General features: G+C 35.2%; 1 protein-coding gene across 3 annotated transcripts; it reads left to right on the forward strand.

Moving 5' to 3' along the window:
• Positions 1-1,916: 1,916 nt before the first annotated feature.
• LOC108721110 (myelin regulatory factor) lies at positions 1,917-27,432 on the forward strand. 3 transcript variants are annotated; one of them, XM_018445483.1, is made up of 18 exons: positions 1,917-2,480; positions 18,486-18,579; positions 21,942-22,166; positions 22,477-22,568; positions 22,644-22,948; positions 23,029-23,292; positions 23,414-23,592; positions 23,661-23,877; positions 23,942-24,100; positions 24,216-24,542; positions 24,631-24,890; positions 24,980-25,327; positions 25,432-25,606; positions 25,755-25,830; positions 25,953-26,065; positions 26,165-26,418; positions 26,491-26,710; positions 26,883-27,432. In XM_018445483.1, the coding sequence occupies exons 1-18, from the start codon at positions 2,432-2,434 to the stop codon at positions 26,958-26,960; spliced, it is 3,435 nt and encodes a 1,144-aa protein (XP_018300985.1). In that variant the 5' UTR covers positions 1,917-2,431; the 3' UTR covers positions 26,961-27,432. The 3 variants fall into 3 exon arrangements, with proteins under 3 accessions (XP_018300985.1, XP_018300984.1, XP_018300986.1); XM_018445482.1 differs by having other exon boundaries at positions 1,918-2,480; positions 25,950-26,065; XM_018445484.1 differs by having other exon boundaries at positions 1,918-2,480; positions 23,673-23,877; positions 25,950-26,065.

Here is a 27,432-nt window from a genome sequence, read left to right on the forward strand (position 1 = left end):
GTCTACTAAACTAATAAATCATAAAATTAGTACAATATTATCAGTTTTTTTACTCTTAATCACTTCAATATTAACAAGGACGCGAACTCCCGTAAGGCCGGAATCAAACTACGCGGACTAAGGATGTCGGTCTTTAATAGTATCTCGTCGGTGTCCGTGATAATCGACCCCTCGCGATTCTAAGAATTTTGAAAGAAGTAGTAGCATTGTTGTAGAAAGCAATAGATTCTCAGTTACATCGTTTTACGTCTCGACTGAAAGAGATCGCGACTTATTCTTCTCTTCTAGAGTGAACGATTCGAGCCTCGAATCTCGTTCGCCTGCCACGTAGTAAAAAAATGTTCTATTTTATTAAAAGTTACTCCATCTCATTCAGTCCTGCTTTTGTTTCACTCTCATTCTTGGCGAGCCGGTGAAACGTTCTAGGAAGATAAACAAGCATGCACTACGATTACAGACCTCAGTCGACTCGAACAACGTTTTTGTAGATACTAGATAATACTGTCCTTCGTAAACTTGGCATTTTTATTACCATTTAATTTAAACGAAATACACAGCGAATAAAAAGTATGTAAGTTCCATTAAATTTTGAAATTATTTTATATAGAGCTAAAAAAAAAGAGAATTCGTGCAAAATATTTTTATTGGAGAAATATTTATTTTTGTATTTATATCAAATAATAATGAAGTAGCTTTATGTAAAACTATCAATGTTTAGTACAAATTTTGTAAGTTTTTATTTATAAATTTTATAACTTTTATTTTACGTTATTATAAATATTAGGTTGATGCAAAAAAGTCGATTTTCGGTATTATAAAATGGTTTGGTTTTCCTTTTCCAATATATTCTATTATATTTTTAAAAATTTAACAGTTATAGATTTAATAGAGCGAAGTTACAGCTTTAAGAATCTATATTTTTTTATTGCAATATAATGATTTTTAACGGAGTTATGAGCAATCAAAGTCCGAATGCTACTTTTACTTAATCCGCGAGTAACTCAGGAACAAAAAATCGTAGGAACATTATTAAAAAACGATTTTGTAGAGAAAACTTCAATCTTTCACGATAGATTAGAAAAAAACTTCTCGATTTTTGGGGGGCACGTAACGGACTTATAAAGTGAAATGAAATTTTTTCATTTTTTTCAGCTGGTAATTTTCTATATGTAAAAATTATCAAACTCACATAAACTTAAAAAATATAGTAAGTTCTTGGAAGTAGAGTTTTCAAGCTTTAAAATCCTTTTTCAAATTTAAATTTTGTTCATTTTCTAACGAAGTTTACGACTGCTCTTAATAGCAATAGAGAAAAACCAACATTTTTTTGCATCAACCTAATAATTTTAATAAATTTGATTTAATTGTGCATCTTATTATATACGTTTCATCCAATTGTAATATGTATAATATATCTTTGTGCTATCGAGAAAGTTAAATTATTGTAAAAAGAAAAAAATAATTATGTACAGAGAATTAAAATTGTTGTAAGATTACATAGACACTTGCTACAAGTTGTAGAAATAATTTTACCATCTCGACGAACTGCGAGATCTTATCAGCTAAAACAAGAAAGTAAATAATATTTATAAAAAAAGACTTTACGGGGAACAATGTTTATATTTCAGAACGAACCGTATCATTATTTAACAACCAAACTTCGTTTATTATAGACGTTTTCTTTTTGTACAAATCCACTTGCCATGGAAATTCCGCAAGAGAGTCGACCCTGCGACTCATGGAATACGTACAAACCAGTCAAACAGATCGCACGTGTGTGTGTGTGTGCGTGCGTACGCGTGTGTGGAGTAGTGTGCGTGTGCGAGGGAGGCACGGATTTTTAGTCCGCGACACGGGCGACTCGCGGAATAGGTCCGTACTGGAGTAGTGGCAGCAGGGCAGGAGTAGTGGCAGCGGCAGCGACGGCGACGGCAGTGGTACAGCTCGCTATCTCGTCGTCGTTATTCGCGCTACGCGTTCCCGCGAGTAAAAGCGGAACGCGCGCGTCGTATTGGTGTGTCGCGCGTGTGTGTGTGCGCGCGCGTTCGTTCTGGACCCGCGAAACCGATCGTATATTCCGAGACGCGCGCGATGGTGCCGCGATATCCATAGTTGGTAGCCGATCGTCCGTGCGAATCGCGCGCGAGCGCGAGGAAGTAGTGCGTGAGAGAGAAGCGAGACAAGGCAAGCGGGGTTACGCGAAGAGATCTCATAGCCGAAGGAGGAGAGGAGGTGGAGCGAGTTCGCGCAGGATCAGGTCGGTTGCGGCGCGGCGACGGCGGCGACGGCGACGGCGGCAGCGGCGGCTATGCGGAACGTCGTCGCGACGGTGCGAGACCTCGTCGCGGCTCGAACGTCGCGGAATGGGGCCCGTTGATCGGGTCCGGGAGAGCGGCTACGGGCTTCGACGACCATCGACGACGACGGAGGCATGGACGTCATCGGGGACGGGGACGAGCAGACCCTCCAGGCGATTCTCGGTGAGTTAGTTTTCTTTCTTTTCTTCTTTCCTTCCTTCCTTCCTTCCTTCCTTCCTTCGCCTTTTGCGTTTCGCGAAAGCCATGCAGCGCGCTGTCAGTTTTTGTTTTTCTCGCTCCGGCGCGGCGTTACCGTGCGTTTGCACAAGCGGAGCCAAGCGGAGCCAAGCGGAGCCAAGCGGAAACGACGGACGGCTCGCGACGCCGCGGCTCTCTCGTTTTCGAGCGTGTCGCGTAACGGTACTAGATACCACTTAGATCCTTCTAAACGCGCTCGTAACAGTAGGCGCGGATCAAAAGCGACACGGCCGCGATGTGACAGCTACGGAATGTCGTGAATTTGACATCGACACCGTTATCGTGCCATCGCGTTCACGCTACCGGAGTCCTCGGTCGGGTTCTCCACCGAATATCGAAGCGTGCATTGACCTTAAACGTACGCACCGGATGTACGCGCGCGTACGTTTTCAACCTTCGACTTTTCAGTCGAAAGGAGCGAACGACGCCATCGGTTCGCCGATGCTGGAATCGAAAGCAATGGAACGCAATTCGTGGAATTCGCGTGCGAAACACGCGGCGCATCGTCGGTGGAAGCTCGAGGAGGGAGGGTAGGGGGAGGGGGAGGAGAGAGGAGGAGATGGGAGAGGAGGCTCGATCGGCGCTGCTAGGATCGCTATTGTCGCTATATGTATAGTGTTGCGCGTCATTCCATTTTGCGAGAGACGAGAGAATAGATTCATCTTTCGTTTAGTCGACTCGATTCACCTGTCTTCTTCGATATCTGGGAGTCAAAGACTCGAAAGAGATAAAAATGACAAAAGAGTCATCAGATTCCACCGGGCGCTGACCAATATATTTATAAATATTCTAGTGAATTTGTGCCTACTTTTGTCATTTTTACCCATTTCAAAATACACAATCGAATCCCTCTGTAAATAAAATGCTGTCCCGTATTCTTAAAACGATATTTGTTTATCCGCGACGCTCGTCGGTCGGAGACTAATTCGTCAAAATAAAAATGCGCGTCGAAAGAGGAAAGTTCGATCCGCGGTTTGTAGGCGTCAACGCGTGCGATACGCTCGCGAAATCTTCCTTATCGCGAAACGCCACGAGGTTTTTTGCGTATCCGCGTCATCGGGAAGATCCTTATCCTCACCTATTATCCTCGCTTTTCCTCCTATCGGCAGCCCGAAGCTGAAGGAAACGAATCGACCTCGCAATTCGACTCGGCGATTCAACACCCGAAACGTCCCGTCGACCGATCTCAGTTTCGTACTTGAAATTCTCATGACTCGAAAGTACTAATCCGGTAGACTTCGGAGTGCGAGGGTTAAAAGAGAAGAGTCATGCCGCTTACGTGGATACGTTTATCCTACTTTTGCCTTGACTGCGACTCTGCCCCCTCCACACTCGCGGAAAAACCGCCTTCGCATACCTGTTACACGCGCCTCTCGGTTTGATGCATCGCACTGAATCGCGCCTCGATCTTTTTCTTTTTTTTTTTGCTCTTTCCAGACCTCGCGCCCGAGGACCTCGCTGGCTGCAACGATCATCGCGATTGCAGAATATAAAATTAAATAAAAACAATGTATGTAGGTACGCGGACGGTATCTCGGCTCTTCCGCGTATATTTACGTTTTCTTCGAGTTTGCGATTTGCAGCCTGCTCGACGTCGAGTGCATTCACCTGTAACGAGTGCAGCGTAGCGTTCCTTATGTGGGTCAGAGGTTGTAACGTAATGTCCCCTCCGATCTTCGAGATGAATGCACCATCTCGTCCGGCACGAACCAGGAACAAAGCGTTGTTGTTATCTCGTTGATCCTTTGTCGGTGACTCGAGAAGCTTGTAACGTCAGCGACACCGATCTCACTGCCAGATCCGAGTTTTATAGATGCGTTTAATCATAGAGATTACTAATCATGGAGAAGAAAAGTGAAATAAAAATCTTTCAAAGACCTAGAAAGCGACGGAATGTTTTTCATGAGACGTCGGTATGATTCCAGAAAACCGTTAGGTCGGGTCAATCCTTTCAATAACAGTTATTGGTCGATTCGATCGTTCCACATAGATCTCTCATTCTTTCTCTCCTGCGAGTCGTCGACGTTATCCTCCAGCCGTTACCAACAATTCCACTGTTCTCTCTGCTACTGCAGACAGATAGTGAAAGTCGCGTGGTGAACGTGCTTTTCCGTTTATTTGGAATTAATGGTTTGATAATTCACTGTAACCTATACAAGACGGGCAATGTACCGCTACTATATGCATTCACTTTTTGAGTCACCTGTCTATTCTATCGATATACTAACATTTCTCTCGTTCAACCGCGCTCCTTTCATCCTCCGAAAGCCACATCTCTCGTCTTTTGTGTTAAACGTTTGCCTTTTAAATGGAATGGGAATATTGTGGTTTAATGAAAAGGTTGATGAGAGGTATTAGAGGCTGTTACGGGATAACGCAGACATTAAATGAGTTATTTAATGACAACGTGTTAACGTGCACTACACGTTTACTTGTACACGTATGTGATAAAACGCGTCATTGATTGACTAGAAAGATGTGGAACACGACGTGATTTCATTCGTGCGTTTCGAAATGTTTTATTTTTTTTTTTTTTGCATCGAGCAGGCAACGCATATGACGAAACACATTCGTTATGAGCCGTCATACGATGATAAATAATTAATTTTGATCCCTCACGTTATAACATTAATATTAATCCAGCACGTGTAACTTCATTTGTCAAGTTTCTAATCAGACAGTACGTACATTGTGTTCTATTTAACTTGTACGTGCATATCTCGGAGAGAACTCCGGAATGAGAAACAATGGAGACAGTGCTCCAATTTCATCCGATCCGTTTATAAATAGTAACGAGTGGTTTATAAGTTGTAGCTTATTACTCTCGATATAATAATAACGGTCACAAATTGCAACAAACGGTGTGTTGTCAGAAGAACCAATTTACTACTTGCTACTTACTTACGCCTCGCCGAGGCGCAAGGTTTTCGCAATGTTTATCTTGAAAACCGATTTCGGGCTTCATCCGACAGTTTCATGATACGATTTATCAGCGATACTTTTTTTGAAAGACTGACAGAAATATTTATCTCGCCTAAAATTCATGCCTTTTTACTTGATCAAATTTTTTGCGGTTTTTATCCTTCGGCCGTCTTTCATTGCTCGGAATTGTATCGAGGAAATTCGCAGTCTCGTCGGACTTCGCCATCGATCGCGACCTAAAATTTATTTTGGACTACGAGCGCTTGCAACGAGTTTAAATAAAACGATAATGAAAGTCGAATTCGATCGCCGCGAGCTTATCGGTGATAGTTGAAGCCCTGCGGATGAATTATGGGATTTCATCGCGTATAGCATGGCCGTTCAGGAAAGTGGCGCGCAAGCCGTAGAATGTTTTGTGCCACCCACGAAAGCACATTGGTCGATGAAAAGCTTCGCGGGTCCGCCTTTCGCGAAAAGCTCGAGCATGCGCGCTCTTCTTGCTACGTCAAGTAGGAGAGGCTATTTACTGAGCGTTATTCTTGCCTTTGTTAACGTGTACTGTTGTGAAGCGTCCTCGCATAAATATCTTTCAGAAAATTGTCGAGTGCATTATATTCTAAATTAAACCGCAATTTGTGACAAGTGCTTCTCTTTCCGAAAGAAGAGAAAAATTTTAAAAAGGAATTGAAAAGAATGCATGGAGTTTTTATTGTCTGCATAAAATATTAATGAAAATCTTTATGAATAAAATTTATATAAAATATGTATTAATGAGATTGATTAATACTAAATGATGAACATTAATAAAATATGAAAAAATTGTTAGTAAGATACAATATGTTAGATTAAATTAAAGATTAAAAATACCTTATAAATAGAAATTCTTTGATACAAATATTTAATACAAATATCTTTATATTTATAGGAGAGAGAGAATTTCATAACTATGTTATTTATGTTTTATTATGGCATAGTTAAAATGGTGAAAATTATATCATATAAAATATGAAAATTATATAAAATATGAAAAAATTGTTAGTAAGATACAATATGTTAGATTAAATTAAAGATTAAAAATACTTATAAATAAAAATTCTTTGATACAAATATTTAATACAAATATCTTTATATTTATAGGAGAGAGAGAATTTCATAACTATGTTATTTATGTTTTATTATGGCATAGTTAAAATGATGAAAATTATATCAAATTACATAAATTAAATGTATTAATCGTAAAACGTACAAAATTATATCACACAGACCTTTTAGTTCTTAAAAAGGGGAAGTAAACATATCGCGAACATCGTAAACATAGGCACGTGCCCCAAGCATAATGGGGCGATTTGTTTAATCGATGGCAAGACCCTTTGATTCTGGTAGACCTCACAATCCGCGATTACTTATTGCACATGTTTTTTTAGGCATTACGAAGCGAAAAATATGTATGGCATACAACTATTATATTAGATGTTATCATTAATACTTTTGTCGTATTTTTCCTGTTAATAGCGATGTTATCAATATCATTAATTTTAAATATTTTAATTTTTTATATATATTTGCAGTTAAACTTTTAAATAAACTTGATCGCTCTTTTTTATAGAGACTCGAGTAAGTATTATTTTAACAATTTTCTACAATAATTAGTATCGATATGCAGTTTTTGCAATGCTATCACCAAAAGCGAAAGCTGAATTCTATCATTGAAAGTTTTATCGTGCATGAAACCGTAGCAGTTCACAAAAGAAATTAGTAATAATTCCGACAAATTGTATTTCCAAGAGGTTCTCTTTTCTTCTAGAATTCGTAAATCAGGAGTTACGTAATGAAAGTTTCTAATTAACGACTGCTTTCGGGCACCGTCATTCATCGTCCTTCCTTGAATAAATTACATGTACAAATTATCAAATCAACTCATCTTTCGTTACTCGTAAGTAGCATCGTGTTTTTTTTTAAATATATTATATGTTACCAAAACTTTTATATATAAATATTGTGATATTTCCATTTTTTAGAATGTAGGATAATAAGAGTAATGTTTTAAACGATTGTGACCAGCGATTATTATGATTCGACCTATTGTAAGTCCGAATCGCGACAATGTCTTCATTTGCAACGGTTAATGGTCCTCGCTATACGCTCAGACGCTCGTCGCGGACTTTACTACACCGGCTGCTCTAGATTTTCATGGGAGATTGTTTATAATGCAAGAGAGAGGATGTGTGGACTACTTTACGACTTGTGAGTCGCCGTTGCCGACGCGATCGTTCAACGTACAAACGTTCTACATGTAGAACGAACGGACTGGTTACAAAAACCGAAGGAAGCGATAATCCTTTCTATTAGTAACTTTTTCTTTTAATTCCGTTTGCACAAATGACCTTTAAGCGCTACATCGTTCAAGTAATGAGCCATATCGAGAAAAATGTACGAACCTCACGGTAGTAAATCGTAATAATCGGACGATCTGTCTGTTTTTGATATTTCTAACAATGGAAAGCGCATGCCAGCAGATATTTTATATACATAGTTGATGATCGAATGCGTATTTCAAATTTTGCAACGATTCTCGAAGAAGAAGTTCAGGAACGTTGAGAAAATCGTTAGATTTGTCCATGAGATGTGAGGGCAGAACCGTATTTGTAAATTTGTCTTATTAATTTATTTATTATAAAGTTATTTTGCGGAACTTCGCGTTTCTTTCTAACGCCAAACGCGATCAAAATACTTGTATATTTGTATCATCGTAAAGTGGCGCAACTAGTGAAAGCCGATGAATTCCTCGAGCTAAAGTTCAGGGGGCGTATCACTGTGGGAATCAAGCGACTTTTCTCTCCGCATTGTACTACGAAGATTATGATTATACTTGGTTAAATTATCCGTTAAACGTTCGACACACCTGTCGTGTGACGCGTCGCGCTTAACGCAAGTAAACAGTACAAAGCGATATTCGTAAAAAGTAGCGAGGCCGATTCTTTATTCAACCTTTTTCGTGGAAGTTGGAAATGTATTCCGGTCCCTGTATTTTCCCTTGGAAAAATTCCGTGAGTTTATCGATCCCGGAGACGATGCTTGCAAATTCTCCAAGGAGACTATTATACGGTAACAAAACGATACGCTTCGAGCTGGATATCAGTGACATACAATGAGACACGATTCAACATGCTCACGATCACGATGAGGTAGGGAACCGTGGAACGTGGTATTACGGGAGAAACATGGCCCCGGCCGTTTTCTGCTGATGTCCCGATGTCGTGTCTTCCGTTCGAGTCACGCTAACTTTTCTCGCTCGTCCCCGTTCTCGATCCTTCCCCCCCCTCCTCCCCCTCCCCCTGAAATACAGGCCGATTTATAATATATACGTACGCGCGAACCAATAGTCTTCTAGGCGATCTAAGTGCTTGGAAATGACTGTTTTATTCCGTGGATACGTACGTACGCACGCCCACGTTAGACACATTACCATATTTATTGCTTTGGCAATAACATTCGCATTCGTAGGCGAGCGTGTCACGGATGAGCGATGTGTGGATGAGGTCAGGCGTTTGGGTTAAATGCACGAGCACACGCGAGAATTCCGGACGCGAATCCTTATCGCGTTCGCAATGATAGTAAATATTGAATTTATTTCCAAAGTTACGAATTAGAAAATCTATATATTCATGGGAAAACGATATTCCATTTGATAAAGTTGACAAATTGATGAGGTTTAAGGATCTAAAAAGGAAATTTAAGCAACGTATACAATTAACAGAGGAAATCCCCCTATTATGAGACAGGCGCCTAATATGAGACGTTTCTGCTAAATTAATAAATGTTATTTGTTGGTTCCACCGTGAATTTATTGCTCTTGGGTTGAATACTATAATTTAGTAGAAAATTCATTTTTAAATCGTGTCCGTAGTCGTAATAAAAAAAAAATTTAGAATTTGGATGTCAAGTTTCATTGAGATGAGTCTTTAAACCTTGTTTGTTATTTAATAAGTAAATATTTTGTAATAAATTCTGTATGCAGTGATAGAGTAAGGTCGTAATACTAGAAAAATACGGGATACCTATGTTGAATTGCTTAATTATAGAAGTTAGGTTTGATGATCGTAAAACTTTAAGATGTGGAACTCGTAATATGAGATACACACTCAGGATACTTCTAATATGAAATAACCTGTGCTCCTATGAATCGAGTGACAATCGTTGCTGAAATATGAATGTTATTGTACAGTAATAAAAAGAATAACCGGAATGAACATCGAGTGCGTGTTTCTGCGATGCTTGGATCCAATTACCTGAAGATGAATCCTGGATACAATGCATGCTCATTCTGCGCGCACACTGGTTGTGCTTGTTTGTATTTTAGAAACATTAAATACAATTTTTTAATCGCAATACTGATGTACTTTGTACTTCATTATCGATTTCTTGAGGTATCTCATATTATAAATAAAATTTTTTGACTTTGCGATTTGCTCGCTTTTTACATTTCTCTGATTTTCAGAAAAAATAATATTTGAATTAAATTTTACATTACAGTATCTTAAAGCTTATTAAATTCTTTTAAAAAAATGATCCATTTTTTTTTAAATTCTGTTGCCTATAGACTTCCAGCAATTACAGAAAATGAACTGATGATCGTAATAGGGGCCTTTCCTCTATGTTTTGATGTAGAATCAAATTTAGGAGGAATACTACTAATGTAATAACTAGATTTGAAGAATTGATAATGCATAGATATCTGCATTTTACAAAAAGTATGACTTCGATTTTTTCAATTTATTTAGCTTATTGGAATTGGATGTGTATTTTAACGATTTAATAAAATATATATTTCATAATATCTCATCATCGCTTTATGATTCACGGCGAATTTCTGAACACGATCGAATAAATATCGAACAAGTTGTTCATGCGCAAGTTAACTTGTCAGGTGAAAGGTATAGGTGTGGCTAATGTAACAATTCACACTATACAAATTTAAAGTGAAACTTTAAATAATTCTCATCGCCGCCGGAGAGTATCCAATTATAATGGTTAGGTATCGTGAACTCATGCCGATGCGGCATGCATCAAATAGACCATCCAAAATTATGAACTGTCATCGTCAGTGCTCGTTATAGAGTATGCTTTTAAAAGACTGGACATCTTTCTAATGACGAATATTTTTAACAAATTGTAATTTGTTTTTACTTATAACTTACTTATAACTTATATTTATTAAAGTGTTCAGTCAAAAGAATAAAATTGATATGACAAAATGATGTTTACACGCGTAAAAAAGAAAATCGTATAGATATTAATTTAATAAAAGATTCGAATCGTGGAGAAACGGTGGCGTTCTATGTGTTTGTATCGCTAAAGTACCATCAGCTGCATACTTTTACTATCCTTCGAGATTCTCCTTGAACCGATGCGCGAGTACATGAGTCGAGAGAGAGCAATACTTCAGAAATCATGGCTTTTATGCGCGCGTGTAATACAGATACCTCCGATAATCGCAGTGACGTTAACCACAGTGATAGTCTACACGATTTGCCGTAAGGCAGCCGAGCTGAATGGCCGTTCAAAAACTTTGATTACAAAGAAAAAAATTAATATTTCTCCTTTTCTTATTTATTCTCGTTGTTGACTTCTACAATCATGTATCATAAATCATTTTGACACTTACATCGGTTAATTGCTCCATTGTACTGGCCTGAAATTGGACTACGATAATTGCGCACACGAAACTTGTCCGATTTACAGACACGCATTTAATTAATAATAATTATATATATATCTAGTGAATAAAAGAAACGTTAGAAAATTTTTTATATTGAATCTTGAACAAAGCACTTTTTTTTCAAAAGTGACAACGTTTTTGTGTTTATACACTGAAAAAAAAGATTGGCTGCTGCAGTAAATTAGATGGTAAAATATGGCATAGCATTTTTAATTGGTTGCAGCAGTCAATTTTTGGTTGAAGTATAAGATTTCGATAGACTAACACAACCAAAAATTGACTGCTGCAACCAATTAAAAATGCTATGCCATATTTTACCATCTAATTTGCTGCAGCAGCCAATCTTTTTTTCAGTGTAAAATTGTCCTCAAATAATTAAAAATTTGCATGTACTGCTGTTAATTTTTTGTCGTTCACTGTTTGTTTACTAAATAATATTTCTCTTGTGTGCGATTCCAAGTAATGATTCATCTAACGTCACAATTTGTAACTTGTAATTGTCATTACCGATAACGGTAAAGTGTATTATTACATTAGTTCAAGCACACTTCAGCAGTACTATTAAATATATATATTTTTTTCACGTTGCAATAAATCAGGGAATTGCGGAAAAAATGCCGTACTATTTGTAATTCCGATAAGAATCTGGTGATGAGGTGAACAATTGAATCAGCACGAAGAACACCGACAATGCCGGTTGTATGCAAATTCCATTAGTACTGTAAGGCATAATGAAATGTTGATAGTTGCTAGTGGCGGCCTCGCAGATTTCTGTAATTGTAATATCACGCTACGTGTGATCACGAGATAAAATTAAATAGTAGATTTTTAAAAAAAGATCCAGCTAGAAACACAGGAATTAATTTGTATCCATTAATCACAGAATTATCGAATGATAATACTATTCAATGATTATACAATATTCTGCAGTAAGTATATATATAAAATCATTTTTGCATTAGGTATATAAAATATGTATAATTGTTATTGACCTTAGATAATAAAAAAAAATTAATAATAGATCGGAAATATATATTTGTTACAACTGAGTCATAGCTTGTAACAGATGTTACCGAGAATGTTACAGATTTTAATATTTTTCTTTTTTATTTCCTTGCGACAGGTATAAGTTATTCAGATTGTAAATTTTTTAAGTCAAGCTTAATTAATCATTAGTAATATTGCTTGTAATTGCCAATCACTCTCGTTCTACGTATCTTGACGTAACGTTTAAGCGATACACACCACATATCGTGCATGTTTTACAATAGATCGCTTTATAATAGAAAGTCCTTTGTGTACAGGAGCTCATGAAGCGGCACAACCGAAAGATTTACGAAGTCAATTATCCTTTTCGCGAACGAGAAATGACAGAGAATAAACGTAGCGTTCAGACTGTTCAAAGTAGCGATGAATAAGTAAACGGCCATTTAAGCAGAAGCAAACATTTGCATATTATCGGTCTGCCACTACGTCGCCCTTTTCCGATGCATGGTCTTCAAAACCGAGCCTGGGAAATGTTCTTTCGGTGTGCCCAGTCCCGGTCGTGTTAATAGTAATATAAACGGAGGGTTGATACAACGCAACGTGGGCGAGCACTTAATGCGTGATGCCGATTACACGCACCCGTGAACATTTATGCACGCGACGAGAAATGGATTCACGCTCTCTCACTCGATGCAAAAGTGACGGGCGTGTTGTGAACAGCAGGTGTTTACCGAAAGAATTCTGATAGAATAATTGGATCCATAAGCCCCTCTTTAATTGTTTAATGTTTCACGTACGAACGATGATGCGCGTTCAAGTCATCGTTAATCGACACACTGTTAAATTTATAGTGTCAAATTTAACCTAACGTGAGTCGCCACTGCTCCTACTAAATATATAGTTATTTTTTACCAAAAGGATAGTTAAATTTAACACTATATCGTGTTAAATTGACACTGTATAGTGTTAAATATAACTATTGTTTTAGTATAAAATAACGATATAATTGAGTAGGAGCAGTGGCGACTCACGTTAAGTTAAATTTGACACTATAGATTTAACAGTGCAAAGAGACGATGCAAATAGACGATTTGTTCAGTCAAGATAACATTGTTAGTAGAAATGAGCAATAGCATTGCTGTGTATAGCTTAACGCATATCGCGATATTAAGAACTTAAAAATTTCGCATAAAATTTACGATTATTTAGGTAAACAAAGAATCTTAGAAAAACTGTTTCTTAATTATGTATACAATTTCTATTTTTTTATATTATACTGAACACATAACAATCATCATAATTGTGTATATAAAGAAGGAAATGGTTTACCGAAAAATTAATTGTTAAAAATTGATACAGTTGACGATTTAATTTTGTACGAATTAGTTGAAATCGTCTTGGAATTAATTATATTATTTCCCATTTTTTTGGAATAATATATCTACAAAAGAATGTAAAGTACCTTGATTTTATATACTATATTCCAATCGTGCGTGATTCGGTTTGCAACATCTATTGTTAGATACGTAATTTAAATATCAAGTCTTATTTAATTGATAATCGATATCTGAATTTATAGCGAATAAAGAAAAACATTAATTGCAATTTATAAGAAAAACATTAATCTTTGAATTCGTATGACGTCTTATGTACGATAGTACATATCGAAGAAAGGGGCTGCGTATAACCACCCCTTTCAGTCTGAAATAAGCGCCGCCCTCAAGGCAAAGAGGAAATCCCCTCTATACTTGGAATATGGTGGAGGTACTGGAGCCCTCCGATGGAGGAGACCCGCGATTAAGTTGTGAACTACCGTAGACTGTTGTGTTTCATTGCCCAACTAGAAAACCAGGACTACGAGCGATCTACATCCTCATTTTCGCGACAGACAATTAAAGAGAGAGATTCAATACTAACTTCATATAAATTACCATCTCGAAGTATCGTCAATATTCCGCCATCGGAATATCCTGTCGCGGATTTGTGATGAACGAATTTTAGTAATCTATTGTTTAATTGGAACATTTTTGTGGAAAAAAATTATGAAGTGCTATGTAATAAAATGTAAAGACCCATGCGATATCTGAACAAATTATACGCAAGCAAAGTGATATTTATTTCGTAGATTAAATGTCTTAAGTTAATTCAATTTTTCGCGACATTAATTATATAGCGATGAAGTGTCGTCTTATAAAGTCTAGTCTTATATCCCAGACAATTTTTCGAGAGTGATACAAGTTTATTAAAATATTTCCGTCGCCATGGAATTTTCGTGGGCACTTCAGCATCAATCGAACGATCATAATGGACGAAATCATCCAAACGATCATCATGAAGATGCTAATATTATCAATCAAGTTAACGCTCGTCGTTTACTCAACGTAGCAGGTAATCGAATATTAATACAAAATTTATGCAAGAGTGCTTTTTCTATTTTAGGAATGTTGTTGTAATCACAATATTTTATTTTTAATAAAAAAATTATGTAATGACTGGTATTAAAATTAGATAGAAGGATAAAAACTAATAGAACAAGTTTAACAATCTTAAGATGTCAAGATATACGTCTTATAGTTGCTCATTCTATTAATCTTTATCTTTTTTTTATTTTTAATTTAGATTTTTCTAAACGAAAGCAAAATTCGACTATTACATTGCACTGTTGATTAATTATGTTAATTATACGAGATCATAGAACACAAAACAATAAAGTCGCAAAGTCATATAATCGTAAAATTTAGGGTCATATTACAAAATAGTTAATAATATTTTTGAAAAAACGAAAAAATACGTATTTATTTTTAATAAAAGATATTTTTAAATATAAATTGATATTTTTCCTTACATCTCGGAAATTGATTTTTTCGTATTCATTCGAAGCATACATTTGACGTAGAATATTGGAAAAAAGGTATACATTATAAAGAGAAAATTTTTTTATTTTGGAACTGAAATTAGGCAATTATAATGTTATAGTTATTGAATTTAAAATAATGAAAAAAGTCGATGTAACATAATTGTCAATCCTGGTTTTTTTATTTTTTAAGATTGGGTTTTAAAACGTTTTAGTAAAAATATCCCGTAATCTCATTTCCTAATTCAAATAAATTAAAAAGCGTCGAATGCGATCGAGGCTAGATATTGATGTTATATAGTTGATCCTAAATATTTTATTATTAATTTTTGAAATTATATTATTGTTTTCAATAATAACGCTGATGGCTTGAGATCGATTAATTCTATAATAAATAAGAAAAAATTACTTTTTTCTTTTAAATAAAATTTTTAAGTAAGGAAAGGAGGATTCTATGATAAACTACGCAATCCTGCGTAGTATATCATAGACTTCATTAATTACGTTTGTTTGTTTATGTCATCTTTGCTGCTTAAAACAAAATTATTATTTTATCTAATTTTTATGTAATAAACATAATTATGTCAAAGTTGTCAAAGGTATGACAGATATCGATATATTCGTGATCATGAACAGCAGTTTAACACCTGTCCACAACTTGTTCGGACCCCTCGAAAACCTCTTAATGGCCGTGAAAAAGAATGCTGCACCCTGCTAATCATTTAGACCTCAGGTGGGACTCCATCGGATTTGCACTGTGCTTACGATGCGGCAGCTGCATGAGCCCTACGATTAACAGGGGTGAAATCGACAACTGGGTTTCGATTAACTTCCTCTGTTTAAACGTTTATGATATGATCGTGACCGTACACGTGTCGCAAGAATAATATGATGGTGGTGCATGGATGCGTTAGTATTACTTTCTATCGCCGTGTGGATTACAACAGTTATAAACATTTCTATATTCCTCTATATTTTGTTGCGAAGGATGAAAGCCGGCCAATTTTCATAGACAAGTCGCTGTCCACGATGCATTTCTATTTGCTTTGCCGGAGAAAGTGGTCGTCAGGCATAGAGGTCGAAAGCCTACATACGTCTTTATACATAAGTCTTTTTACATCATTCGAGACTTGATTGGAATAGGCGCAATTATTACACAAATTGTTTTATCCGGGATTGGAGACTTTGCTTCAACTGAAATTAACATTCCTACACATTGCGCGACGAGAAAAGATGTATATAATTACGTTCAGTGAAAGTAACATTTCTTTATGTTATCACGCGAACTGCAATTAATTCTAATTTACTGTGAATAAAATAAGTATTTTGCTATGTTCCATTTTTTAAAAATAATTTTTTATTCACGCGTACTAACATATTGCTAATATACATATATAAATAAGAAAAATATATTTTAATAGAAATATTTTATATATTAAAAAGTTAAAAATTCACATAGAGAATTTTTTCTTAGAGTTTGCTCTGAAAATACTCGTGGGACAACATTATTTCGAAGAATTTTATGTACTATTTTTCTCTCATTCACTACAATAAAACTACAATAAAATATAAAATAAGTTTGATTAATTTTATTGAAGTGCATGTTAAAAATCTTTAAAATTTTGTATTGTACCATAATTTCAGAGTAACTACCATATTTTCAGAGTAAATTCTAAGAGAAAATTCTTTACAGTTTTTTTAAAATAATATTATTCTAATTTCTATGTATTAATAATAAAAATTTCGTTAATTTATAACTACGCATATTTGGTGCATATTGGTGTAATGATATTCAGATTTAAACGACCAACCATGCTCAAAGAGGCGGTGTTTGGTCGATACCTCGATAAAGGGTTGGCTGGCAACGACTCATCTACCCTCGTAACTTACCCCTCCAACTCTTTCCGTAAACGCTAGGCGCCATGCACATCCTAGACTTCATTTGCCTGATTATTTAAAAATGGTAGCTTTTATTGCGGTCAATAGCAAAGAAAGATACTTATTGTTAGAAATTAGTAAAAACTATAAAATTTTAAGCCAGCTTTTAAAATACTTCGAACTATTGAAAGCATTATCGAAGAGAATGTTGTTGTTCCAGTTATTTTCATTAATTTTCGTGATATTGACGTGCAATATAATTATTTCTGTTTATTAATTCGTTATTCACCAAAAATAAAAAACTTGTTGCTCTATGAGATCACTGAAAATCTGAGTCTATAATTAGCATCTTTATATGAAAAAAATATGAAGTATCATGTTTGTTTAACCTAGTCGACTGATATATGTTGATTTAAATAATTAAGTTGTTTTGCTGTATATATTTATCATTATACATTTATATATTACATAAATTTTTCTCTTTTATAATATTTTTTAATCTTTCTTTATGTAATTGTTTTGTTTTTACAGAATTGTCTCATAATATAAAATAAACTATTACTGCTGTGTTATATATTACAACTATTATTTTTATACAATTTCAATAAAATATAATAAATCAAAGTAAGAATGATTCTCCAGCTTTATATTGCGTAACATTAAATATTGATGAATAATGCGATTAATAATTGCTCTAATACTAGAAAACTTTCGGCAACGCGACGCAATGTTATGTCTCGTCATTCACTTGAAAAGTGTCCTTACTCTCGGCTCCCAACGCTTAAACGTTTATGAATGTTTGACCGGAAGTAACGTATTACAACGCTTTGCTTGTAGTCTTAAGCGCTTAAGTATATACATGCTTGCGTTTCTACATTTCAAAACAGGATCGAAAGTAATCAATGTTGGGAGAACAGTGATTGCTTTAGGATTTTTAGATTTTGCCAAGTAGTTGGTAAATTTTTTCTTTAGTCTCGCGTAATTTCCATCGTGAGAAAATTGTAAATCTGATAAATCGTTTCCTATAACTTTGGTGTTTAAAAACAGACATTTTCGTCGGATGGTATAATGGAATTTAGGAATTGTTGCAAAAAAATTCAGTTCGCGCTACTGTTTTTCCTCGCCCGTTGACGCTTTGTTCATTCAACTGTGTCGTCTTCTAGTCGCAATCATCCGTGAAATTTGTTCGTGTTCATTCAATAAATCGACTTTCTCCCTCACTAAAAACTATTAGGGACGGTAACTTACAATATGCCTTACTTGAAATCTCTTTCCCACGTAGATGCATCTCTCACACGAACTCTTGCAACTTATGATGCAACAAATTACGACGACAATCATTTACGGGGATATGTCTGAAATAGGCGCATAGCAACAATTTTGTGACATTCATAATTATATTTTAAATTATATGTTAAACAATATTGTAGAATGAATATATATTATCGAAATTCGAAATGGATGGGCCCTCATCGACTACAATTAGAAATTAGAAATCATGATATTACATGTACTTATAACAAAAACAATTTATTGTTATCTTAATGCGAAACTTTTTATCCTTTTTCAGGACGTGGCGATTTCGTCGGGGGGATAGACAACGAAGCCTTGGATTTTTCGCAGTTGGAGGACTTCATCAACAGTGACAGTGAACAACCTGCGACGTGAGTTCGAAGAATATTAACTTTGCACGTTTACGTGATCGTTGTTATTTCCATTTTCATCTTGAGCTGACTGTAAAAAAAAAAAAAGAAAATCTACCGATTAGACAAGAAACTTGATCTCGGACGTTGAAGCGTTCGGTCTGGTGACGAAGTTTTAACCACATTTGGAAGCCATGGTTAACGCCTACAACGCGCGTGTTCGTCACACGTCCGTAATGCGTGTCGCCAGCGCAATGATCGCAAAACTCGAATTGTTGTTTCTCAGAATGCTAAATGCCAGTTTATCAATTTACATAAATCTATTAAAGTTGCATTAATGAATCTTCTCGATCAAACATGGCGAAGCACTGCTCTTCATCCATATGTTACATAAATATCAATATATCACATCAAAATCTAGAAACGCTTTTTTTTACTTTTTTGATTCATCAACAAATTTGAGGACAATTTCTGCAAACTGAAATTAGAGATTTACAAAATATTCCAAAAATATATATATATGTAATACGAACTGCAAAATTCTGCGGACATGACGTTTTCGACTCTCATATAGGCGCCTTCTCAAATTATGATAATTAACGAATTCAGATAATACGCTTCTGCCGTCCAACAGCACGAGCACGCGTTTCCTGCGAACGACACGATGTATCAGGCTAAATTTCTAAATTGCTCCATCTAGACACTATGCTCCATCTAGATACTATGTACTTTGTCACCACATCACGACGATTATTATTATAGAAATTGTTACTATTGACAATATTTAAATTTTATTAATTCAAACTGCCTTCTGTGACATATTTTATTTTATTTTCTTCGTATATTTGCAGCAGTGCATATGAAACGAGCGATTAAATAAAAAGATGTATGAAAAATTATACATAATCAATTGAAGAGTAAAAAATTTTTTAAGACTATAAAAATTTTTTTACTCTTCAATTGATTATGTATAATTTTTCATACGTTTAATTTTTCAAACATTTGATTTTTACATGAGAATTCATACGCGACAACTGTATTTCAAACTTTTGTTAGGCTCTTCTTGTTTGTTTTACTACGTAGAATATCTAAACAATTTTACCGTTTATACAAACAATTTCACGCGTATTATTTATACTGGCAATGAGACAAGAAAAATATGTATCTTTTTATTTAATCGCTCGTTTCATATGCACTGCTGCAAATATACGAAGAAAATAAAATAAAATATGTCACAGAAGGCAGTTTGAATTAATAAAATTTAAATATTGTCAATAGTAACAATTTCTATAATAATAATCGCCATGATAAAAAAGTTAATACTGCAGCGTTGTATATAAATCGCGGTACAGATTATATAATTTCAATTAAAAAAAGGTAAATTAAAATAAAAAAATATGTTAAGTATACGTGTACAATAAACATATGTTGTTAATCAGTAAACGTTGATGCAACATGCGCTGACCTTGATAATTACCACATAAACATATCGACACATACGAATTTAGAGTTTCATATTGTCTCAAAAATCATTTCTTAAACCAGTCCTTTTGACTTTATGTATAATAACATTTCAAATCAGTGATTTTAATATTTTTATACTGATGATGGCTATTTTATTTGCAATCAGATCAAGAATTTTAGGATAATCAATTTGTTTGGTAATAAACAGTTGTATAATTATTATAATTCAATTATTAATTATACTATATTAGGATATGATTGTGTATACATATACATACATATGTATATATATAATGTTTATACATATAAGCGTAATAGGTAACTCGTATCGCTATAAAATATCGTTTTATATTATTATATTGTTGTTTCATTGTAATTTCTCAAATGGAGAATAAGAAGTTCAAATCGTTGGCGTTTTAAATAAATAACAATAACGCGCGAGTTCATATGGCTGGCTCTCAGCCTCCCATTTGGCTTCGGGCACGAAAACATCTTATTCCAGACCTGACCGCGTATATTGACGTAATCGCGTACACCAGGAAACGCATCCAGCCATTCTTTATACGCACACAGTCGTACGTACACGTATGTATACTCAGTCCGCAGACAGATATTCAGGCAGATAACAACCGCAGAGGTGTAATGATATAATGACAGAGGCAGACGGAACGGAATTGATGGAATCACAGCGTGCACACTGCGTTAACCCTGCTAATTCGACTTCCAGCACTCGTCTTCCATTAAAAGACTCTCGGGATCATCGCACAACGACCGGATTAACCGAGGAAAAAAAAGAAAAAATTTTATTCTTATCCAAGCCCGCATGCTGTTTATTTAACAATAGTAAATCCATGATTTGTTAATTTGGTACTTTAAAATATTAAGCACTCTTTTTATAGTTATGTATTTTTTTAAAATTTTTTCATCTTCTAGAAACAGGTCTACTTTATCTTAGATTTTTTAATTATTTAATTATTAATTTCCGCATGCCTTTCTCTTTCTCTTTGTTATTTATTACTCTTGTGTTTCTGTATGTATTTCGAAGTGTACACGTGTATGCATCGTGATCAATACGCAATAGATATGTTATTTAAAAAAAAACATTAGTTAGATAAGCGGAGAAAATTCATAGTAGCGATTCAAACGCGAAATGATTTTATACGGAATTGTCGTTTAGAAAAAGGGATACGCTATATGTAATATATATTTATTTTTCAATTCTATAGTATTAATTACGAAATAATATGAAATAACGCGCGAGATATAACGATAAAAACCATATGTAACAAGAGATAATAAATAGACAATGATAGGCACAATTTATATTTAAAGAATCAGAAATTTCCATTCGATTTACAATATAATTACAACAGCTTATGCAATAAGAAGGAACAGGTATTTTACATGATTGTTTAACGTGGTTGATAGAGATTGCGGATTGTTATCGAACGTTCCTGGTTACCATATATTAATCAAGAATTCGTGGAAAATTCATAGATGATTATCGCAGATTGTCACCGTGAATCTTCCTTCGATAAAAACTGCATAATAGTATCGGTACCATGTAATTAAACTCTCACGAATTCTGCGAGTTGAGAAAATTCAATGCGAGATGCAGCGCGAAGCATCATTTACCGCTGTACACCGAACTGTGATTCAGATGATAACGATATCTCGTGTTTTGCAAATCCAACGTGCAGTCGCGGTCTCGGCATGCATAGCTCTTGAAAGATCAATAAAAAAGGTGTTGACGTAGCGCACATACCGACTTCTATCAAAATGTTTTCTGCATCTTTATACACATATCAGGTATCTCTAAATAGTCTAAATATATAGCAAATAGTACGACTTTAGAAGTAACGAAACAAAAAAAAGTAGAATAGGGGCTAAACTGGATGAAAAAACCGTTCCATGTTTAGATATTTCGCGGACACCCTTGCCCACAACGAAAATGGAGGTGGAACGATACCCCACGGTGGCCGAATCGAGGCACCCACGTCGCAGCCGGTCGCCCAACAGCAACCACCGCGACTACCTTCGCCGCAGATGACGCAGACTCATCCAGTTTCGATAGCGTGTGCTTCCGGTACCACGACGGTACCCAACAACAGCGGTTACAAAGATCCGCAGGCGTATGTTCACCCGTAAGTCGAACTCTGAAAAATAAAACTGACGATAAAATAACTGTGGTTTCGTCACGTTTATGGGGGCCAAAATAATCTTTACGTTTATTCACAAAAATCGACATGCTTTCCGTATATCAGCCACGAAATGAGGAATAAAATTTGATGAAATTATATCAGTTCCACAATTCTATTGTAGTTTTTAAATAATAAAGATTTTAGATTACACTGGATTAAACGTGACTTCTGTAGAGTTTTTCTGTATAGAAAAACGACATATCTCTTGTAGCGATTTAATGATTCGATGAAAATCTGGAACATCGCTTTCCAGACATGCGCTACCGGAAAGTCCACCGGATAGCGGAAGTGAGCCACCGTACTCACCGCCGGGACATAATGACACTCAACACGTACATTCGCCACGTGAGTTTAAATACGCTTACGTAAAAACATTTTACGAGACAATTATAAAAAATCTACAGTTACCTATAATTATAGATCAAAAAGCAGCTCTGCAAGAGATACTTTTGCATCATCAGAATAATCAGTATCCTCCTAATTTGCTACCACCTTCTCCGAGAACATTGCCTGCGACAACGGATCCTCTATTGTTGACACCAGTTCTGACATCCCATCTTACATCGGGAACGTCGAATCTTCCTACGCAAGCCCAAATAGGACCTCCTTTGGTGCCTTTATCACATGAACATAGTCCGAGCGGCATTAACACGTTATACTCCTCTTTACAATCGGCTCCAAAGAAAAGAAAACTCAGTCAAGATGGCCTTATCCACGTCAAACAGGTGCTCTTGCGTTTTATTCGTAATTTTGATTATTCCTTTTTTTTTAATTTGGATTATTAGTTGCAATTGTTATTTTTCAGGAACCCGAACTAGGTACTGTGGAACACAGTTGCAGCAGCAGTAGCGCAGTGCTGGACAACGACGAAGTCGCTGACAGCAATTACATCGATGCAAGTTATCAGTGTATTCGGTTTCATCCTTTCCAGCAAACATCTTGGCACGTTCTTTGCGATCATAATCTCAAAGAGTTACCGGTACCACATTATAGAGTGGATGCCGATAAAGGATTTAATTTTAGCAATTCGGACGATGCTTTTGTTTGTCAGAAGAAGAATCATTTTCAGGTATTGCAAAATTGAAAATATAATTTGTCTGAATCTAAATATATCAATATACGTATATTGTCAAAATTATATATAAATTTTTACTTTTAAATAACAATCTTTGCAATTGTTACATTTTTAGATAACATGCCACGCGCAGCTTCAAGGGGAGGCGGTATTTGTAAGGACTGGCGAAGGTCTAAAAAAGATAAGCGGTTTTCAATTACATTTCTACGGAGTTAAAGTGGAATCTCCGTCGCAAACGATCAGAGTCGAACAAAGTCAAAGTGATAGAAGCAAGAAACCATTCCATCCTGTAACGTGAGTTTATACATCGATGCTATATATAAATCAATAATATAGTTAAATACAGTTGGATTATGCTGTAGATTGCATTACAGAGTTGAATTAGGTGGCGAACGTGTTACAAAAGTGACGGTTGGTCGCTTGCACTTTAGCGAAACTACGAGCAATAATATGCGTAAGAAGGGAAAACCAAATCCGGATCAGAGGTATTTCCATTTAGTTGTTGGATTACATGCTCATACTGCAGACCAAGCCAGTTATCAAGTAGTGGCTCACGCATCGGAACGTATAATTGTCAGAGTATGTAAAATTAATGGTGGAATTGTTCTAGAACCGAAATTGATTGCCATACGTTGCATTATAGGCGAGTAACCCAGGGCAGTTTGAATCAGAAGGCACTGGTGTGGGTGCTGAAGGTGGGTGGCAGAGAGGAGCAGCTCCGGATAGTGTATATCATGCTGGCAGAGTTGGAATTAATACCGATAGACCGGACGAAGCTCTTGTTGTACATGGCAATATGAAAGTACGCGACTTTGAATTTACGCATAATTACATATTTAATGTTACTGAGAATTAAGTTAGATATAATGTTAAATAATTTAATTGCGTAATAATACATCGTTAAATGTGTCACATAGGTAACCGGTCATATCGTTCAACCCAGCGACGTAAGAGCGAAACAGAGCGTTCAAGAAGTAGATACGCGCGAACAATTACGGAACGTACAACAATTACGCGTTGTTCGTTACCGATACGCTCCAGAATTCGCACAACATTCGGGTCTGGATATTAAACAGGAAGATATCGGTGTCATAGCGCAAGAGGTTCAGCAAATTCTACCAGAAGCGGTGTTGCCGGCAGGTGATATAGTTCTGCCAAATGGTCAGAGAATTGAAAATTTCTTAGTAGTAAATAAGGAGAGAATATTTATGGAGAATGTTGGTGCTGTCAAGGAATTATGCAAGGTAAAAATTGTTTGTTAGTCCCTCGTACAGTGTTATATAAGACATTTAATTTTTTATCTAATTATATAATATAATCGATTTATTACAGGTGACGGACAGTCTAGAAACGAGAATAGATCAATTAGAAAGAATAAATAAACGATTAGCGAAATTGAAAAGAGGTGATAGTCTAAAGAGTTCTATCAGCACAGTATCTAGTATATCAGGCAATAAATATTCATCATCTATCAATAATAAATCATCTTTGCACGGAAAGACAAAAAGGCTCGAAAGAGAGGAAGAACTTCTCTGCAGTAATAAATTTATTCAAATTATTATTGTTATACTTATTCTCATCATGGCATTTTGGTAATTATTTCTCTAGCTTTAGTTTCATTTTAATCTGATTTTTTTTTTTTTTTTTCGAATATTTAATTAATTGACACTATTATTTTCAGTCTTGTTGCAATGGCAACATTATATTTCTTAGAATATCAAAAACGCAGTACCGTTGAATGGTCTGCCATGGCAAGCAATGGAATGTTGGCTATTGGCCCGGCTCATCCACCGACAATGTCTACCACTTCCAATTATGATCATCGATATAATTCGTTATTACATAGCACATTATCCCCCTTCTATACTAAGCAAGGATCATATACAAGGGAATTAGATGGAGGATTATCTGTCAAAAGTAATTCTCTTACCACATCTCCTCCGCACACAAAACAACAATTATACTCTCAGGAAATAACATGGTATCCGATGAGCCATCCGGGTCCCCAACCTAAACATGAAAAGAATAAGTTAGTAAAATATTATATAATTTTTTAAATGATGTTATTACGAAAGAAAACATTTTGTTATACACAGGTTTCATTATAAATATTATATTAATAATATATTTTAGCGAATTCCCGGGAAATTGGCTTAGTAGAAATGGTGCAGGTGCTGTTCCAAGCAATGTGGATGAAAACGATCAAGGCTCAGATATAGATTCTTCATCTGTTAATAAAGGTCCAATTCCTTTAGGAAGACCTGAAGAGTGTCCCGCACATTTTACTGAACTCGAAAGTCCATGTCAGGTATTGGAGAACTTATTGTTATTACTCACTTAAATGTTACTAATAAGTATATATATATATATATATGTATGTATGTATATACTTATAGATGCACAATACATCTATAATATTTATTAAGTAAAATATAAACACAATATTTATATTTCAGATATATTGTTGCACAGCTGAGATTCATCAGTTGGAAGATCCCCAGCCTGATCACCCACCAGAAAAAAAGTCCATTTGTAAGTCTCATATCTGTTTTTTTAAATTCATTAAAGCATAATAATGCGCATGAATCATTTATGTTTTATACAATTCAAAATGTAATATTGTATGATAAACTTTATTTTATTATTTTTAGCAGATCATTTGGAACAACCATTAAGTATGCCTCATGAAGAAAAACGAAAATTAAGTAAGGGTTTCCAAAATGGTATTAGTCCATCCGATCCTAGTACTCAAACTCTCGTGAAAGAGGTACAGATTCTTTTCTTAAATCATTATTACATTGGATAGGTCATAAGAAACAAGATAAATATGTAATTAAATGTATATGCGTATCTTATATATATATAGACAAATTACAAGTATTTACATAAACGAACAAGACGAGAAACTGGTGGTGGAGATTGGGGAGAAGTCGCTAGCAATGCCGCAGGATCGTTACCACCAGAGCCTAGACCACAATTATTCGTAGTAGCAAAAAATTTTAACACGTCTTTGGATCAAAGATATTGCTCTCCATCGTCATCAGATACACCCAACAATATTACTTGCATTGTACCTTTATCGAAACATATGCCAGATACACATTTAACATTACATTTTGTGTAAGTCGTGCATGTGTATATTTTATGTGTAATCAGTTTTGATAGTATATATTATAATCGTTTTTTTTATAGCGGTATGCCGTGGTATTGGCAAATTGTGCAGCAGTGTCCCTTTTCACCAAACCCTGGCATAGAAGAAACAATGGTGTGTGGTTGGAGCTATACTATGCAGCAACAATCTCAGTATATCGAAAGTAACAATCAACCGGGTGATCAATCTTTTCCTCTTGATGTCGCTCATTACCTTAGGAAAACTTTAAAGTTTCGAATACCTACGATGCAACCTCAAGAGGTAATTATTTCATTGTGAAGATCAATAATTTATAATATATTTTTTACAACATATTTACAATAGTAAATATTTTGTAAAATATAGTAGAATGAAGACGTTACAATATGTTTGAAATTCTTAATGCATTTGACATCGAGTAATATAGTCTAATTATCATATTATTTTATTGCAGAATATTTGTAAGAGTAAACATGATGTTGACTATTTGGAATTTACATTGCATTTTTATCGAGACTGTGAAGAACAATGAATATTCTCTCTTTGTACAGCATACTTTATAAGAAACTTGATATGTTTTTAGTTATCTAACAAAAGTTAGATTTCTCCACTCTATATGAAGCCTTTGTGCCTTTGTGTGTAACCTGTCCTCTGCTTTTCATAGTTTACTCTTGTATTTTATATATCATATTGTATTGTGCAGTACATAGTATATTATTTACTGATAAATTAAATATAAAGAGTATACATAATTTTCAATTACAGTTAATGTAACACGTATCATTGTGCAGGAAATTTCTCTAGACAATGTATGAACAAAACACATACAACATACACGCATACACACATAGTATATATATAGTATATATTTGCGCGAACACACACACACATACACATACACATAATTATCTTATTATTCACTTGTAAGAGTTGGCAGTAATAATGATAACAAATAAGTAGTGGTTGATGGGTGCACCAATTCTCATTATATTTGTAAATTTGTG

This window comes from Mycetomoellerius zeteki, unplaced genomic scaffold (assembly GCF_001594055.1).
Source record: "Mycetomoellerius zeteki isolate Tzet28-1 unplaced genomic scaffold, Tzet1.0 scaffold159, whole genome shotgun sequence".
Lineage (NCBI taxonomy): Eukaryota > Metazoa > Arthropoda > Insecta > Hymenoptera > Formicidae > Mycetomoellerius > Mycetomoellerius zeteki.

Bases quoted from the DNA above. Each gene is read 5' to 3' on its own strand.
- LOC108721110 (XM_018445482.1), top strand. From the start codon at position 2,432: ATGGACGTCATCGGGGACGGGGACGAGCAGACCCTCCAGGCGATTCTC. The intron at 23,293-23,413 runs GTATTGCAAAAT...TTACATTTTTAG, and splicing joins AGAAGAAGAATCATTTTCAG to ATAACATGCCACGCGCAGCT. The intron at 24,891-24,979 runs GTAATTATTTCT...TATTATTTTCAG, and splicing joins ATTCTCATCATGGCATTTTG to TCTTGTTGCAATGGCAACAT.